The sequence below is a fragment of the Alosa alosa genome, chromosome 6, assembly GCF_017589495.1.
Source record: "Alosa alosa isolate M-15738 ecotype Scorff River chromosome 6, AALO_Geno_1.1, whole genome shotgun sequence".
Classification (NCBI taxonomy): Eukaryota; Metazoa; Chordata; class Actinopteri; order Clupeiformes; family Clupeidae; genus Alosa; species Alosa alosa.
This window is the reverse complement of record NC_063194.1, coordinates 28501880-28517140: the sequence shown is the minus strand read 5'-3', so window position 1 is coordinate 28517140 and position 15261 is coordinate 28501880. Positions and strand designations below refer to the sequence as shown.

Here is a 15261-nt window from a genome sequence, read left to right as displayed (position 1 = left end):
TGTAAAGCCATTTGTAAATGCAGGGAAAGCAGATTGAGACAGAAGCATAATCCAGCAGCCGGCTATACACAGCTATAGTTACAGAGAGAGAGAGAGAGAGAGAGAGGGAGAGAGTAGGAGGGGGAAGAGAGGGAGAGAGAGGGGGAGAGAGAGAGAGAGAGAGGGAGGGAGAGAGAGGGGGAAGAGAGGGAGAGAGAGAGAGAGGGGGAGAGAGAGAGAGGGGGAAGAGGGAGAGAGGGAGAGAGAGAGAGAGAGAGGACAGGAGAGAGAGAGAGAGGGGGCAGAGAGGGGGAGAGAGAGGGGAAGAGGGAGAAAGAGAGGGATGGAGGTAGAGGTAGCGAGAGAAGGGGCAGAGATAGGGATGGAGAGATAGAGACAGCAGAAGATAGTAGGAGATAGAGAGGGGAAAACAGAGTTATAGTAAGAAGGAGAGACAGAGAGTAGGGACAGAAAGAGAGAGATGGATTGATGAGAAGAAAAGAGAGAGAGATAGCAATAAATAGAAGGAGAAACAGAAAGGGATTAAGTGGTGGGATAGAGAGAAAGAGGAACAGAGAAAGAGAGGAAGAGAGATAGAACTGCAAGGATGAAAGAGGTCCCGGTCGTTTCACGACTGGCTGGGGCACCTGCACCGTTTGCCGGCGACCCGGGTTCGATTCCCGCCCCGTGGTCCTTTCCGGATCCCACCCCGACTCTCTCTCCCACTCGCTTCCTGTCATTCTCCACTGTCCTATCAATAACATAAAAAGCCCAAAAAATATACTTTAAAAAAAAAAGATGAAAGAGAAAGACTTAGAAAAAGAGGTAGAAAGAGAGGAGAGAGGGAGGGAGGGATAAATAGTCTGAGAGAGAGAGAGTGAAAGTGACCGAGAAAGAAGGAGAATGAAAGAGAGAGAGACTGAAAGAGGGAGACAGAGAGAGACAGAGAGTGAAATAGGCAGAGAAAGAGGGAGAGAGAGAGTGAAAGACACAGAGACACAGAGAGAGAGTGAGAGAGTGATAGTGGGAGATAGGCAGAGAGTGTCTCAGGGCCAGGGGCTTAGTCATTGCTCCGTTAATCTCTCCGTGTCATTGTCCCATCGCTCTGTCTGCATGTGGCGCTTCCAGATGATGCACGTTTGTGCAACGCACCATCTCCTCCTCCAATGACAGTGCTCACTGCTCACACACTCATCACGCCATCGTGTGCGCAGTGCTGAGCTGCTTAGGGCTGTTTTCTCCACAGCATCTCTAGGAATGCTCACTGTGTACCTATACTCATTCACTTGTCTGTTGTCTGACACTTTCATCCAAAGTCACTTGAAAATTAAAAAGGCAACTCAGGCTTGAGCATGGGGGCTCACGAACATGCCCCCGGTGTGTAGCACTGCAGCTGCCTGGTTTAAGAGCCCAAGCCTCTTGCGGGGGAATGAAATAGACTATAATGACAAAGAAATTATAATTAAATTAAAATAGACCATAATGCAATAGAATGCTGGTCTGCAGTGGTGGAACTTCAAGTAACACTCAGCCTCCTTACATAACAAACAGTCATTTGTTTGTCTTTAGTATTGCAGTCAAATTTCTTACAAGTCTTACAGATACTTAGACACATACAGAGGGAAGCAATGCTTCTGTAATGTAGGTAGTTCACCTCATAATGCTTTGTATGTGTTCCTGGAAGAATGTCAATGTTAATCAAATGATAATTAAATTAAATGTAACCTAAATGGAATGTTCATTTCTGTCTGAATGTTCTGATTTAGAATGAACTTGTTTTTCACGTTTTCATAGCATTCTTCTACTACACAAAGAAGATTAGTCAGACTAGGTACAAGCTCACCAGTTTTATTTGCTTCCTATCCGCAGATAGAGTGTACACATGCCCATATATATTTATTTTATTTTTAACTTGTGTGACAGTTGAATCTCCACAGACACAACATGGAAGAAAATCTATTTCCTCTGAAATTATAATAAATATCTTATAATCAGATGTACATGAGATATGATGGTACAAATGGACTCTGTTGTCGTGCAAATCATTAGGGTAAAAATATGAAAACATAGCTCAATCCCAGAAATCAGAGGGTACTAACAAAATAAGAACAAATCATGGTTATGAAATAAATAAGAGGAAATGCATTTGTACATCACTTCCTGCTTGACACCCATTGTTTGGCATCCAACTACAGAAGCCTGCTGACGATGTTAGAAGACTTCAGTCCATAGCCATTCAAATCCACTAGGTCCGACCTGCAATACTAAAGTCCTATCTTACATGTACATGTCCGCATACTTAACCAGAGACTGAATCGGGTGGTATCGATTTTAGGCCTCTAAACCTTTCTGTTTGTGCAGGATGTTATGAATCACACCAGTGCCTGGTTTGCTCCAGGGAGACAGTGTTACAGCACCTGGCCTCAGAGTAGCTTCACGTCTGGACAAGCTGCTCAAACGCCAAATGCCTTGTTTCACTTTGACCGAGCGTCTCGTCGCCACTTCTTCTTCATTGCTCCTCGGGTCAGACTGAAACAGCCGAGGCCTGCTGGGAGCCGTAGCAGACTCCTCGCATGGCTCCCTCACGGGGCTCTCTTACAGGCTGGTCTTGTGAAGCAAGTCTGCATCATCAGCCCCTCATCTCATCTCACAACACAAGAGCCCTTAGTCCTGGCAGGAGCAGGACACTCAGCTCGTGGAGTCCATCTCTAGCAACACGTCCCTTCCTCACTGTAGGGAGTCTATGATGGAGATGCTACAATGTCCTTCCTCACTGTAGGGAGTCTATGATGGAGATGCTACAAGGTCCCTCCTCACTGTAGGAAGTTTATGATGGAGGTGCTACAAGGTCCCTCCTCACTGTAGGAAGTCTATGATGGAGGTGCTACAAGGTCCTTCCTCACTGTAGGGAGTCTATGATGGAGGTGCTGCCATATCCCCTCCTCACTGTAGGGAGTCTATGATGGAGGTGCTGCCAGGTCTCTCCTCACTGTAGGGAGTCTATGATGGAGGTGCTGCCATATCCCCTCCTCACTGTAGGGAGTCTATGATGGAGGTGCTGCCAGGTCTCTCCTCACTGTAGGGAGTCTATGATGGAGGTGCTGCCATATCCCCTCCTCACTGTAGGGAGTCTATGATGGAGGTGCTGCCAGGTCTCTCCTCACTGTAGGGAGTCTATGATGGAGGTGCTGCCAGGTCCACACAAGCCTTAGGGATCTGAAAGAGAAGGTGAGGGTGAGTAAGTAAGGAAGTAAGTAAGGAAGTTTATGTTTATGGTACATAGCAGATGCTTTTGTTTGTTTTTGTTCAAAATGTACAATGACATCAATAAACATTACATTAACAATAAAAGTAATGAATAGACAAATAAAAAATAACATAATAATAATCTGTAAGTAAGCTTTATTTATATACAAAGTCACAAGTCACAAAGTGCTTCACATATGATAGAGAAGACAGGATGCAGAGGCAGAAACAGAGCCCTAGTACATAAGATAATATAGAGACACAGGAAACTATGCAATTAAAAACATATTCAATAAAAAAAGAAACACCAACTCTGGCCAGTTTTCACACGGCTATCCCAAAGTATAGTATAGTATATATACTCTTTTGATCCCGTGAGGGAAATTTGGTCTCTGCATTTATCCCAATCCATGAATTAGTGAAACACACTCACACAGCACACAGTGAACACACAGTGAGGTGAAGCACACACTAATCCCGGTGCAGTGAGCTGCCTGCAGCAACAGCGGCGCTCGGGGAGCAGTGAGGGGTCAGGTGCCTTTCTCAAGGGCACTTCAGCCGTGCCTACTGGTCGGGGTTCGAACCGGCAACCCTCCGGTTACAAGTCCGAAGCGCTAACCAGTAGTCCACGGCTGCCGAAGAAACAAAGAAAAACAAACCCTGGGCAGTTTTCACACGGCTTTCCCAAAGCACCAACCCTGGGCAGTTTTCACACGGCTATCCCAAAGCACCAACCCTGGGCAGTTTTCACAGGCTATCCCAAAGCACCAACCCTGGGCAGTTTTTCACACTGCTATCCCAAAGCACCAACCCTGGCAAAGCGGCTTTCCCAAAGCACCAACCCTGGGCAGTTTTCACAGCTTTCCCAAAGCACCAACCCTGGGCAGTTTTCACAGCTTTCCCAAAGCACCAACCCTGGGCAGTTTTCACACGGCTATCCCAAAGCACCAACCCTGGGCAGTTTTCACAGCTTTCCCAAAGCACCAACCCTGGGCAGTTTTTTCACACCAACCCTGGCTTTCCACAAAGCACCAACCCTGGGCAGTTTTCACACGGCTATCCCAAAGCACCAACCCTGGGCAGTTTTCACACGGCTATCCCAAAGCACCAACCCTGGGCAGTTTTCACACGGCTATCCCAAAGCACCAACCCTGGGCAGTTTTCACACGGCTATCCCAAAGCACCAACCCTGGGCAGTTTTCACACGGCTATCCCAAAGCACCAACCCTGGGCAGTTTTCACAGCTTTCCCAAAGCACCAACCCTGGGCAGTTTTCACACGGCTATCCCAAAGCACCAACCCTGGGCAGTTTTCACACGGCTATCCCAAAGCACCAACCCTGGGCAGTTTTCACACGGCTATCCCAAAGCACCAACCCTGGGCAGTTTTCACACCGGCTTCCCAAAGCACCAACCCTGGGCGGTTTTCACCGCTATCCCAAAGCACCAACCCTGGCAGTTTTCAGTTTTTTCACACGGCTATCCCAAAGCACCAACCCTGGGCAGTTTTCACACGGCTATCCCAAAGCACCAACCCTGGGCAGTTTTCACAGCTATCCCAAAGCACCAACCCTGGGCAGTTTTCACACGGCTATCCCAAAGCACCAACCCTGGGCAGTTTTCACAGCTTTCCCAAAGCACCAACCCTGGGCAGTTTTCTCACACCAACCCTGGGCAGTTTCTGCGGCTATCCCAAAGCACCAACCCTGGGCAGTTTTCGGGCTTTCCCAAAGCACCAACCCTGGGCAGTTTTCACACGGCTATCCCAAAGCACCAACCCTGGGCAGTTTTCACAGCTTTCCCAAAGCACCAACCCTGGGCAGTTTTCACAGCTTTCCCAAAGCACCAACCCTGGGCAGTTTTCACACGGCTATCCCAAAGCACCAACCCTGGGCAGTTTTTCACATCCCAAAAGCTGGGCAGTTTTCCCAAAAGCACCAACCCTGGGCAGTTTTCACACGGCTATCCCAAAGCACCAACCCTGGGCAATCCCAGCACCAACCCTTTTTCACATCCCAAAGCACCAACCCTGGGCTATCCCAAAGCACCAACCCTGGGCACCAAAGCACCAACCCTGGGCAGGGCAGTTTTCACAGCTATCCCAAAGCACCAACCCTGGGCAGTTTTTCACATCCCAAAGCACCAACCCTGGGCAGTTTTCACAGCTATCCCAAAGCACCAACCCTGGGCTATCCCAAAGCACCAACCCTGGGCAGTTTTCCCAGGCTTTCCCAAAGCACCAACCCTGGGCGGTTTCACAGCTTTCCCAAAGCACCAACCCTGGGCAGTTTTCACCATCCCCAAAGCACCAACCCTGGGCAGTTTTTTTCACAGCTATCCCAAAGCACCAACCCTGGGCAGTTTTCACACGGCTTTCCCAAAGCACCAACCCTGGGCAACCCTGGGCAGTTTTCACTATCCCAAAGCACCAACCCTGGGCAGTTTTCACACGGCTATCCCAAAGCACCAACCCTGGGCAGTTTTCACACGGCTATCCCAAAGCACCAACCCTGGGCAGTTTTCACACGGCTATCCCAAAGCACCAACCCTGGGCAGTTTTCACCCAAAGCGGCTATCCCAAAGCACCAACCCTGGGCAGTTTTTCACGGCTATCCCAAAGCACCAACCCTGGGCAGTTTTCACAGCGGCTACCCCAAAGCACCAACCCTGGGCAGTTTTCACACGGCTATCCCAAAGCACCAACCCTGGGCAGTTTTCACACGGCTATCCCAAAGCACCAACCCTGGGCAAATATCAGATGCTACTCCAGAGCACCAGGCCTAATCGGGCACAATTTGACCATTCAAAGAGATGCTGACTGGAAATGCTTGAAATTCGAATAAAATTGTCTGATGCAAATACAGATTACCTTCATCAGATGGGGGCTGGATTATGGTGTGATGCAATAAGGTTGATGGAAAAGAGTTTATTTGCATAGTTGCAAGTTTATTACGTGTTCCCATAAATGCTGCCCTGACAACACTATGTTTTGATCCTCAGCTGTTCACAACCCCTCCCTTGATTAAGAAACATCTGTTTACAGCTCATCTCTTGGTTTTAAGTTGCATAACACAGCTGATGGAGTTTTCATGAATGCACTTCAAATAGGTGAATGAGTTGAATGGAATCCATGAGAATGAATTAATTTAATCCGACCCAACTGCTGAAACGATCTTGAATGTTCATGAACTGCCATTTACAACTGTCACTTCAGTTCATTATCATAACATCATCAAACAAAACCTTCTCTTGGCAACATTCTAATCACATATTTGTGATCGCACTCCTCGAGGGGTTAAATGGTTTAGTGTAAAAAAATTATATCTTCACAGATATTAATTTATATCTAAATGATTTATATTTAGATATCTGAATAGGGTTTATGAGTTCATCCATATGATAAAAACTTGCAGTAACAGTGGCAGACCTTGTGGCAACTGTACATTGCATCAGTTTTGTGGTGTCGTACCATGTACATGACCTCAGACTGATCTTCCTCCTCGGTAATGGTCAAGAGGCAGGACCGGACATTGCAGACTTCCCAGTAATCACTCATCATGTTTCCATGCAATGCCATGTACGACAGCTCATGTCCATGTAATTACAGAATCCCTGCCAGATGTTGTCAAGAAAGTTAGCAAACACATATACACATAAACACGCACGCATACACGCACACACACACATTCACATATGCGCACACACACACAACCACACAGACACATATACAAACTGAGGATACATCATTGGACTTCACATCACACTCTTCCCAAACATTAGGTTTGGCCATGCAAGGACACGCAATGTATGCATCAACTTCTCTGGCTGAACATGCTACTAAAAAAGAAGATCAGAACACTCTTTGGTTACACTTTACTTGACAGTATCGACATAAGAGTGACATGACACTGTAATGAGCGTGTCATAAACAAGTCATAAACGTTTATGACAAAATGCTTCTGTTATTAAGTGACATTCGGTTTTTGTCATAACAAGTTAGGGTTAGGTTTTGGTTAGGGTTAGGGTTAGGGGTTAGAGTTAGGGTTAGGTTAGGATTAGGGTTAGAGGTTAGGGTTAGGATTATGGTTAGGGTTCATGCGTCGTGACAGTGTCATGTGTTCATGACAGTGTCATGTCACTCTTACGTCGATACTGTCAAGTAAAGTGTTACCCATTCTTTTCATGTGCATTCATGTATTTAATTTCATACTAGACACTTGACTACTGATTTGCTGAGCTCCTGAGAGAGTGAAAGGCTTTGAAAATGAACAACACATTACTGCAGACAGGGTAGAGACAGTTTGCACCCTTGCAATAGCCAGCACTTAGCAGCTGGGTTTTAGAGACACACACTGTGACATAACTGTGACAAGCTCAACTCCACAGAGTCGCATAAACTCCCTCACACACCCGTGCCTAAAATCTCCTGATGATAACACACACACAGACACACACACACAGACACAGACAAACACACTCTACTGGAGACCTCTCAGCCGTTTCAGGACAAAATGGCCTCACACACGCTCAAAGAGGCTGTTACATAACTAATCCGAAGCGCACAGGCATTTTGCCAAACTGAGACGTTTCCCCCTTACAGGACAAGTGCTCGGGGATAGAGATGGGTCTGGCTCGGGTGTGACTCAGTTATGGCTCAGTCATGGCTCAATTATGTCTCAGAGAGCTCAGATACACTATAGATATGGCTCAGGTACAGCACACACATCTGGCTGATACAGCTCAGGCACGTCTCAGATACGGCTCTGTTATGTCTCAGACACGTCTCAGATACGGCTCTGTTATGTCTCAGACACGTCTCAGATACAGCTCTGTTATGTCTCAGACACTGCTCATAGACAGCACAGTTATGTCTCAGACACGTCTCAGATACGGCACTGTTATGTCTCAGACACGTCTCAGATACGGCTCTGTTATGTCTCAGACACTGCTCATAGACAGCGCAGTTATGTCTCAAACACGTCTCAGATACGGCTCTGTTATGTCTCAGACACGTCTCAGATACGTCTCTGTTATGTCTCAGACACTGCTCATAGACAGCACAGTTATGTTCTTGGCAGATGCGTTTGTCACACAATGACATTAAAAAACATTACAATAACATTAAAATTAACCATTTAAAGTGAAGTCATATAGCTTAAATAAAAAAAAACAATATTAGCGATAGACTAAATAGAATTGGACAGAAGAATAGCAAAAACTATAAAACATATACCAATACCGACTCTGTAAGAATGAATTATTTAGAATGTGTAGAGTGTGTACATGAGTGTGTGTGTGTGTGTTGGGGGGGCATTTGTATATTGCGCTTACACTATGTGCAACTGTCATAAATGTGTGTACTCAGATATGTCTTAATGCGGCTCAGTTATGGCTGAGATCTGGCACAGCATCAGCTCTTGTCTGAGGCGACTGAGCATCTAAAAACACCTTCACATACAACTGGTAAACTTGCACTTACACGATGTATTATACCTAAGGGGTGTGTGTGTACATGTGTGTATGAGTGTACATCTGTCATTCTGTCTGTCTGTCCCTGTGTATGTGTGTATGCATGTGTTCACCTGTGGCCCTTACCTGTGCACACATGTTTGTTTAATGGTGGTTTAGCAGACACAATGGGTGTGTTTGAAACGGGTAAAGTTGCTGCCTTTTAAGATATCTAACTGGGGAGCAAGGCAGCATGTGCGGTTCGCAACCGAAAAAACTAATTCTGCTGCCTTTTAAGATTTCTTAGAATTCCCAAATAACGGTCATTTTTGGAGGCAGCATCGATGCACACTTCATGCTCCCTCCTACCCATAATCCCTTGCGGTAACGTCTGAAACAGCTGTGAAAGGTAAACAAACACGGCGGATGACATCGGTAATGGCTGCTGAATCTGTTTAAAATGTCATTTGTGTGACCTTATTTTGCTTAGATTTGTAGATTTGAGATGAGAAATAAACAATTTACTATCTGATTATGCCATTGTTGTAACCATTAATAGCGTCTGGTCTGATATATCTGCCGGCCGTAAAACTAATTTATACAGTTAGCCTGCTAGCTTACGTAAGCTAATTTAGTTTAACGTCAGGCCTTTGCTAACGTCATACCGTAGTGTTAACCAAAGATTCTAGAGTGCTACGCTCATTTTTAAAAGATGCATTTAATCCAAAGTCATGTCTAGTGAGACAGCTCTCTATGTAGGGAGGGAGGCAGTAGGCAGCTGTCTTCCGTTTCAAACAGACCCATTGTCTGTTTATTTTAGCTCTGCATGCCACGATTGCTGTAGACAAGCCATGAATGCAAATCTGTCTGCAGCTCTCTATGGATTAAGACTACAGGTTTGTGGCGAACATGTTTGTCTGAACAGATACATTTGAAAGATTTTGTGTAAACATTCCATCTCCACGGTAACTGTCCATCCAACTCCCAACATGATCGTGGAGAAATGAAGAGTTCAGATGCAAAACCCTCTAAATCCGTTTGACCATTTTTCTTTTAAATGAGCATTTAAATTCAGGCTCCTATAGGTTTTTGCCTATAAATCGATATTTCAGACCAGGAAGAGAGTGGTATTTAGTGGGTTTAGAAGTTAAATTATTTGATTAGCGTATACTATGTGTGGAGAGCATTCCCTCACCATCTTTATCTCATTTTTGACATAGGTGGCATTTAGAGGCTTTTGCATCTGAACCCTTCAAATACACTCTTTAAATTAATGTGTTGAAAACAACACAACTTGCATTGTTTTTTGTAACACATCTCTGTGTCCAGATAGGGACAACACATTCATTTTAAGAGTGTACCTCATCAAGCTGTGTTCGCAAATGTTCGCATGTTGGGCAAACAGAAAAGTGTTTGCAAACGTTCGCAACTGTTTGCACATGTATTGAATTTAAATGCACCTAAGTGTGTGTTTAGGGTCAAGGTCAGATTTACACAGGTTTCCTAAATCAAATGATACACTCTTAAAGTTAATGTGTTGTTCCTGTCTGGACACAGAAATGTGTTAAAAAACAACACAAGTTGTGTTGTTTTCAATGCAAGTTTTGTTATTTTCAACACATATTGTGTAACAAATAAAAAAAGGTGTTTGACAAATAAATAAATAAATAAAAACTGTGTTGTCCCTATCTGGACACAAGTTGTGTTGCTTTCAACACATTCGTTTTAAGAGTGTACCTGATGCTGGTTTGCAGATGCTGTGTGCTACAGTTAGTGCAAGAATCATAAGAAATCATGGAACAGACCACCGCTGGACCTGCCTGTACAGGTACACAGAAAGCCTGAGGCCCGTTGGTTGTTGCTAAATTACAGGGCTTACTGGAAGAAGAGAAAACGTCATAACATCAAACATACATGTGAACAGTGCACTGAAAGCCCAACGCATAGGAATAACTCTGCAGTCCGTCTCTGCAGATCTGGGGAGGGCAAACGGCCAACGGGTCTCACCAGTTTCAAACAAGGGATTAGCGTTCCAGTGGAAATATTGTATTTTGTAAATGACAGGCAAAGAAGTTTATCTGCTTCCACGTCAGACATAAATGCTTGCGTCAAACGGATCATGCAATTATGTCACATGCAGTATGTCGTCTGTGGGGAATTATGGGCTGTGCAGTCAAGTCCTCTCTCTCAGTCATTCTAGATGCAAACCTAACAGCTCTATCTTCATTAACGTATAGGGCACAACAACAGGAATCTCAGCAATTACACATGCATTAAGAACATGGTTTCTATGGTTATGTAGAGGGCATACGGATTAGTCAGAGAGGACATGGTTTCTATGGTTATGTAGAGGGCAAACTTGGTGTAAAAATGGACTCCCAACTCACTTTTGAAGCCCATATAAATCACCTCTGCAAGACCTCTTACTACCACCTCTGTAACATTTCCAAACTCCAGCCCATTCTCTCCCTCTCAGATGCTGAAAAGCTAGTTCATGCCTTTGTCTCCTCCAGACTGGACTACTGTAACGTAGGCTTCAGTACATCTAAAACTCTGCAGCTAGGATCCTGATGAGAGTGCGGAAACATGAGCACATTACCCCCATTCTCCACTCACTCCACTGGCTTCCTGTCTCTACCAGGATTGAGTACAAGGTTTCCCTCCTCACTCACCAATGCATCCATGGACATGCCCCCCCCCCACACCTCAAAGAAATTATCAACACACAAAACACAACACGCTCCCTCCGCTCAACTCACTTAAACCTCCTCCACATACCCAGAACCAGACTCAGGACCATGCCTGCCTGACACCTTGAGGGCACCACAATCCACTGACTGTTTTAAAAAAGGTCTTAAAGACATTTCTCTTTAGCAGAGCTGTTGGTCCCCTTTAGATGTTTTTTAAAACCTCTCCTTTTTCTTTTTTCTTAAACTGCTCATCTTTTTTTGTTTTTTACCTGTAGCACTTAGAGATCTATGATGAAAAATGCATTATAAATAAAATGTATTATTATTTTATTATTGTTATACGGATCACTCAGAGAGGACATGGTTGCTATGGTTATGTAGAGGGCATATGGATCACTCAGAGAGGACATGGCAGTACTGTAATGTGAGTGACTGATTCCTCATGTTTCTATGAAGAGCAGCTGTTCTTTTGTGGTCGGATTTAGTCATGGACTACGGTGCCTGACTTAGAGCTCCATCCTCCTCATCCTCATCTCTCTCTTGGGGATGTATTCTCTTAAACACAAAGAGGCCCAGGCTCTCCTCCTCAACCTGCTGCCTGTCATCTCTCTAAGTCTCGGGGTGTTTTGTTTTTTAGAGCACAACGAGACCCAGGCTTATCCCCCCTTTCTCTCCATTGTCATGTAGACCTGCTGCCTGTGTTCAGGCCTTGTACGCTGACCAAAACAGTTGGCTGGACCAATCAGACGTGTTGGCGTTGAGAGCATTTCTGACCCCTGTCTCCTGAAGGCCGCCAACGTGTCAGATAGCAGGAGCGGTGGTGGGTTCGTATGGGGTAGCGCGATAAATCCAGGGACGGCAGCTGAGTGTCTTTTTGAGGGATGATAAAAGCGTCATGGCTAATCCCTCAGCTGCTTGTTGGGTAATGCACTTCAGCTTTGTGCTAAGCAGAGAAGAAAGCCCTACTGACACTGCTGCTGATGCTGGTGCTGATGCTCAATCTCAGGGTTCTCCCCGCCTCCACCCACTCAAGCACTGTCTAAATCAACATCATTCTCTGGGTCCTCTCCCTGCATCCAACCAATAGGACTAAAGCAACTCCATCATCATGATGCTCTGGGTCCTCCCCGCCTCCACCCACTCAAGCCCTGTAGCACCATCATCCACTCATCCTTCCATCCACCCACCCAGGCAGATACTGTCTAAAGCAGCACCATCAATGTCATGCTCTGGGTCGTTCCACCTCCAGATAAAGTATATGGTAGGAGCAGGCTTCACTCAGTTTGAGAGTGCTTGGCCAAACTTAAATGTTAACTCAGAAAAATAAAGGGACCGCACTTTGCATATATGTGTTTTATTGCACAGAGGCGTTTCGGCTCAGCGCCTTCCTCAGTGTGCTCAAGTGGATACATATACAACCTCACTTATTTATACCCACACCCACATACACTCCCACGTAATCAACCAATGGTGATGCAGTGTCATCCCATACAATAATTCAATTAAAATGGTCTATCGTTCCACCTCCAACCACCCAGGCTCTAGTCTACAGTAGTTCCATCTCTACTTCCACTGAACTCTGCTAATATTGCTGCTGAAGCAAGCTCTGGGTCTTCCCTACCTCCACCCCCCCAGCAAGCCCTGGGTCTTCCCAACTTCCACCCACCCAAGCAAGCTCTGGGTCTTCCCTACCTCCACCCCCAGCAAGCCCTGGGTCTTCCAAACTTCCACCCCCCCAGCAAACTCTGGGTCTTCCCAACCTACAACCCCTCAGCTCTGTCTATGGCTACCATAACAACCAATGCCTCCACCCACCCATCCATCCATCCATCCACCATCACATTGTCTGCTGCAGCTCCAGCAGCACCACCACCAATGTCTGGGTCCTTCCTGCAACCAAGGGGACTGTCTAGAGCAGCTGCCCTTGCTGTTAAATGTTATTATCTTGCTGTAAGTCGCTTTGGATAAAAGTGTTTGCTAAATAAATAAATGTAAATCCACCCAGGCACTGTATAGGTCCCTCAACATGATGGTGATGTTATCCACCAGAGTGAACCAATGTTATAATGTTAACAAGTTTAATTCTCTTTGCAGGAAAGAAAAACATGTTTAAGTATTCTACTTTAATCAAAACAACGATAGCATTTAGCAGCCATAGCACTGGAGGTGACACTTTAAAATGTTGATAGTGTTAAGTTCACTTCTCATATCTCATAAAAAGACATTTTCATATCAATGAGTTTCTCTTACCTGTTTTTTGTGCCACAGTATAGTTCAGAGGCAGAGAGATGCAGGCTATAAAACATAGCACCATGAGTTTATCTGATAGCTATATCATAAGCTCAGGGCCTCCCCATTCAGACCAGGGTGCTCCCCTTTTCCCTCATGCTGATGCTTGTATCTGAGTCTATCTGATCGCTATTTCATACGTCCAGTGTTTGCCCATTCAGACCAGGGTGCTCCCCTTCTCCCTCATGCTGATGCTTGTATCTGAGTCTATCTGATCGGTATATCATATGTCCAGTGTTTGCCCATTCAGACCAGGGTGCTCCTCTTCTCTCGCATGTCAGTGCTGTGGGGCAGGTAGTTGGTGGACTTGTTGTTGTGTTGCTCATAGCGTGCGGACGAGGCGGGCGAGTTCTGCATGACGACCAGGCGAATCGGCGACTGCGTGGGGGCGACAGGTGCGGGCTCCGGGTCCAGGGACTCCTTGGTGGGGTCTTTTCCGCGGCAGTCGTACAGGATGCAGGAGATGAGGAAGACCACAAGCAGCGTCACATAGCTGCCGATGAGGATGATCAGGTTCAGCGTGACCGGGTCAATCTCCAGGGCAAATTCCATGAGCCCCATGGTGACTCCTCATGCCTCGCACCGTCGACCAAGAGAAAGGGAGTCACGGGCCCCACAGACATCCAAAAACACACCACCTCTTAAAAAAAACACCAACACGGCCCCACCACACGACCACCACAATACCCCAGCACTGCCACCCCTCTATCCCAACAACAACAGTTCTGCAAGTCCCACTGTTGGCATCAAACGATCCAACCACTGTGACGAAAACAATCCCACCTCTGACACCAAGCGATCTAGCCGCTGCGATGCAGACAGGAAGCGTTGGCACCACTGGGAGCTCCGACTCCGGGAGTGAACGGCGAGTGAGCGACCGAGCGGGCAGTGGAGGGGAGTCGGACTGGGCAGAGCGACAGCAGAGTGACAGCAGGACCCGCGGTCAGATCAGAGTGGATCTGAGGCTTTGCGGCTCCCATGCCTTTAATCCCCCTCTCCCCCAGTCCAGCCCAGCCCAGCTCAGAGTAGTGCCCTGGGCCAATGATTAAAGCTGTTGCTGCCACTGCCACTGCGGCTGCTGTTGCCTTTAATAACTTAAGCTACTGTTTTAATTTTGCCAACTGCACGGCGCGCTGAGGATTTACACAAAAATAAAATGTAGCACAAGAGATCAAATATCATATTTCATCTGAAATCGCCAGGCTGGGAGTTAGTCACTCTGGAAGTCATGAGAGGGTTGTGTAATTATGTAATTGATGCTTATTGGTGACATAATACAAACAACGTTTGTTGTTTTGTGATGTGAAAGACATGTGACACTGTTGCAACTGCGATAGTACAGTACCAAAAAGGTTATTTGATGAAATTATTTGCTTTTGTTTTGTTATTTGTTTCTCCCCCACACACACACAGACACACACACACACACATACACAATCTTTGGGTATGATAGTGGCATCTATCTCTACTTGAAAGTGACAGTATGCAACAATTTGACTATCTCTGAATCATAAATACATAAGTAAAAGTGGGATCATCTTTAAATTGATTTTCATGGTATCTGGCTATACCAAGGGCTGATCAAAACATGTCACTTTAACTGGTTACCT

General features: G+C 45.8%; 1 protein-coding gene across 1 annotated transcript; it reads right to left on the bottom strand.

Annotated features, from left to right (window-relative positions):
- Positions 1–1813: 1813 nt before the first annotated feature.
- si:ch73-256g18.2 (small integral membrane protein 36) lies at positions 1814–14575 on the bottom strand. The gene is made up of 2 exons (XM_048246393.1): positions 13613–14575; positions 1814–3195 (listed from the first exon to the last, which is right to left on the bottom strand). The coding sequence occupies exon 1, from the start codon at positions 14210–14212 to the stop codon at positions 13898–13900; it is 315 nt and encodes a 104-aa protein (XP_048102350.1). The 5' UTR covers positions 14213–14575; the 3' UTR covers positions 1814–3195; positions 13613–13897.
- Positions 14576–15261: the final 686 nt, after the last annotated feature.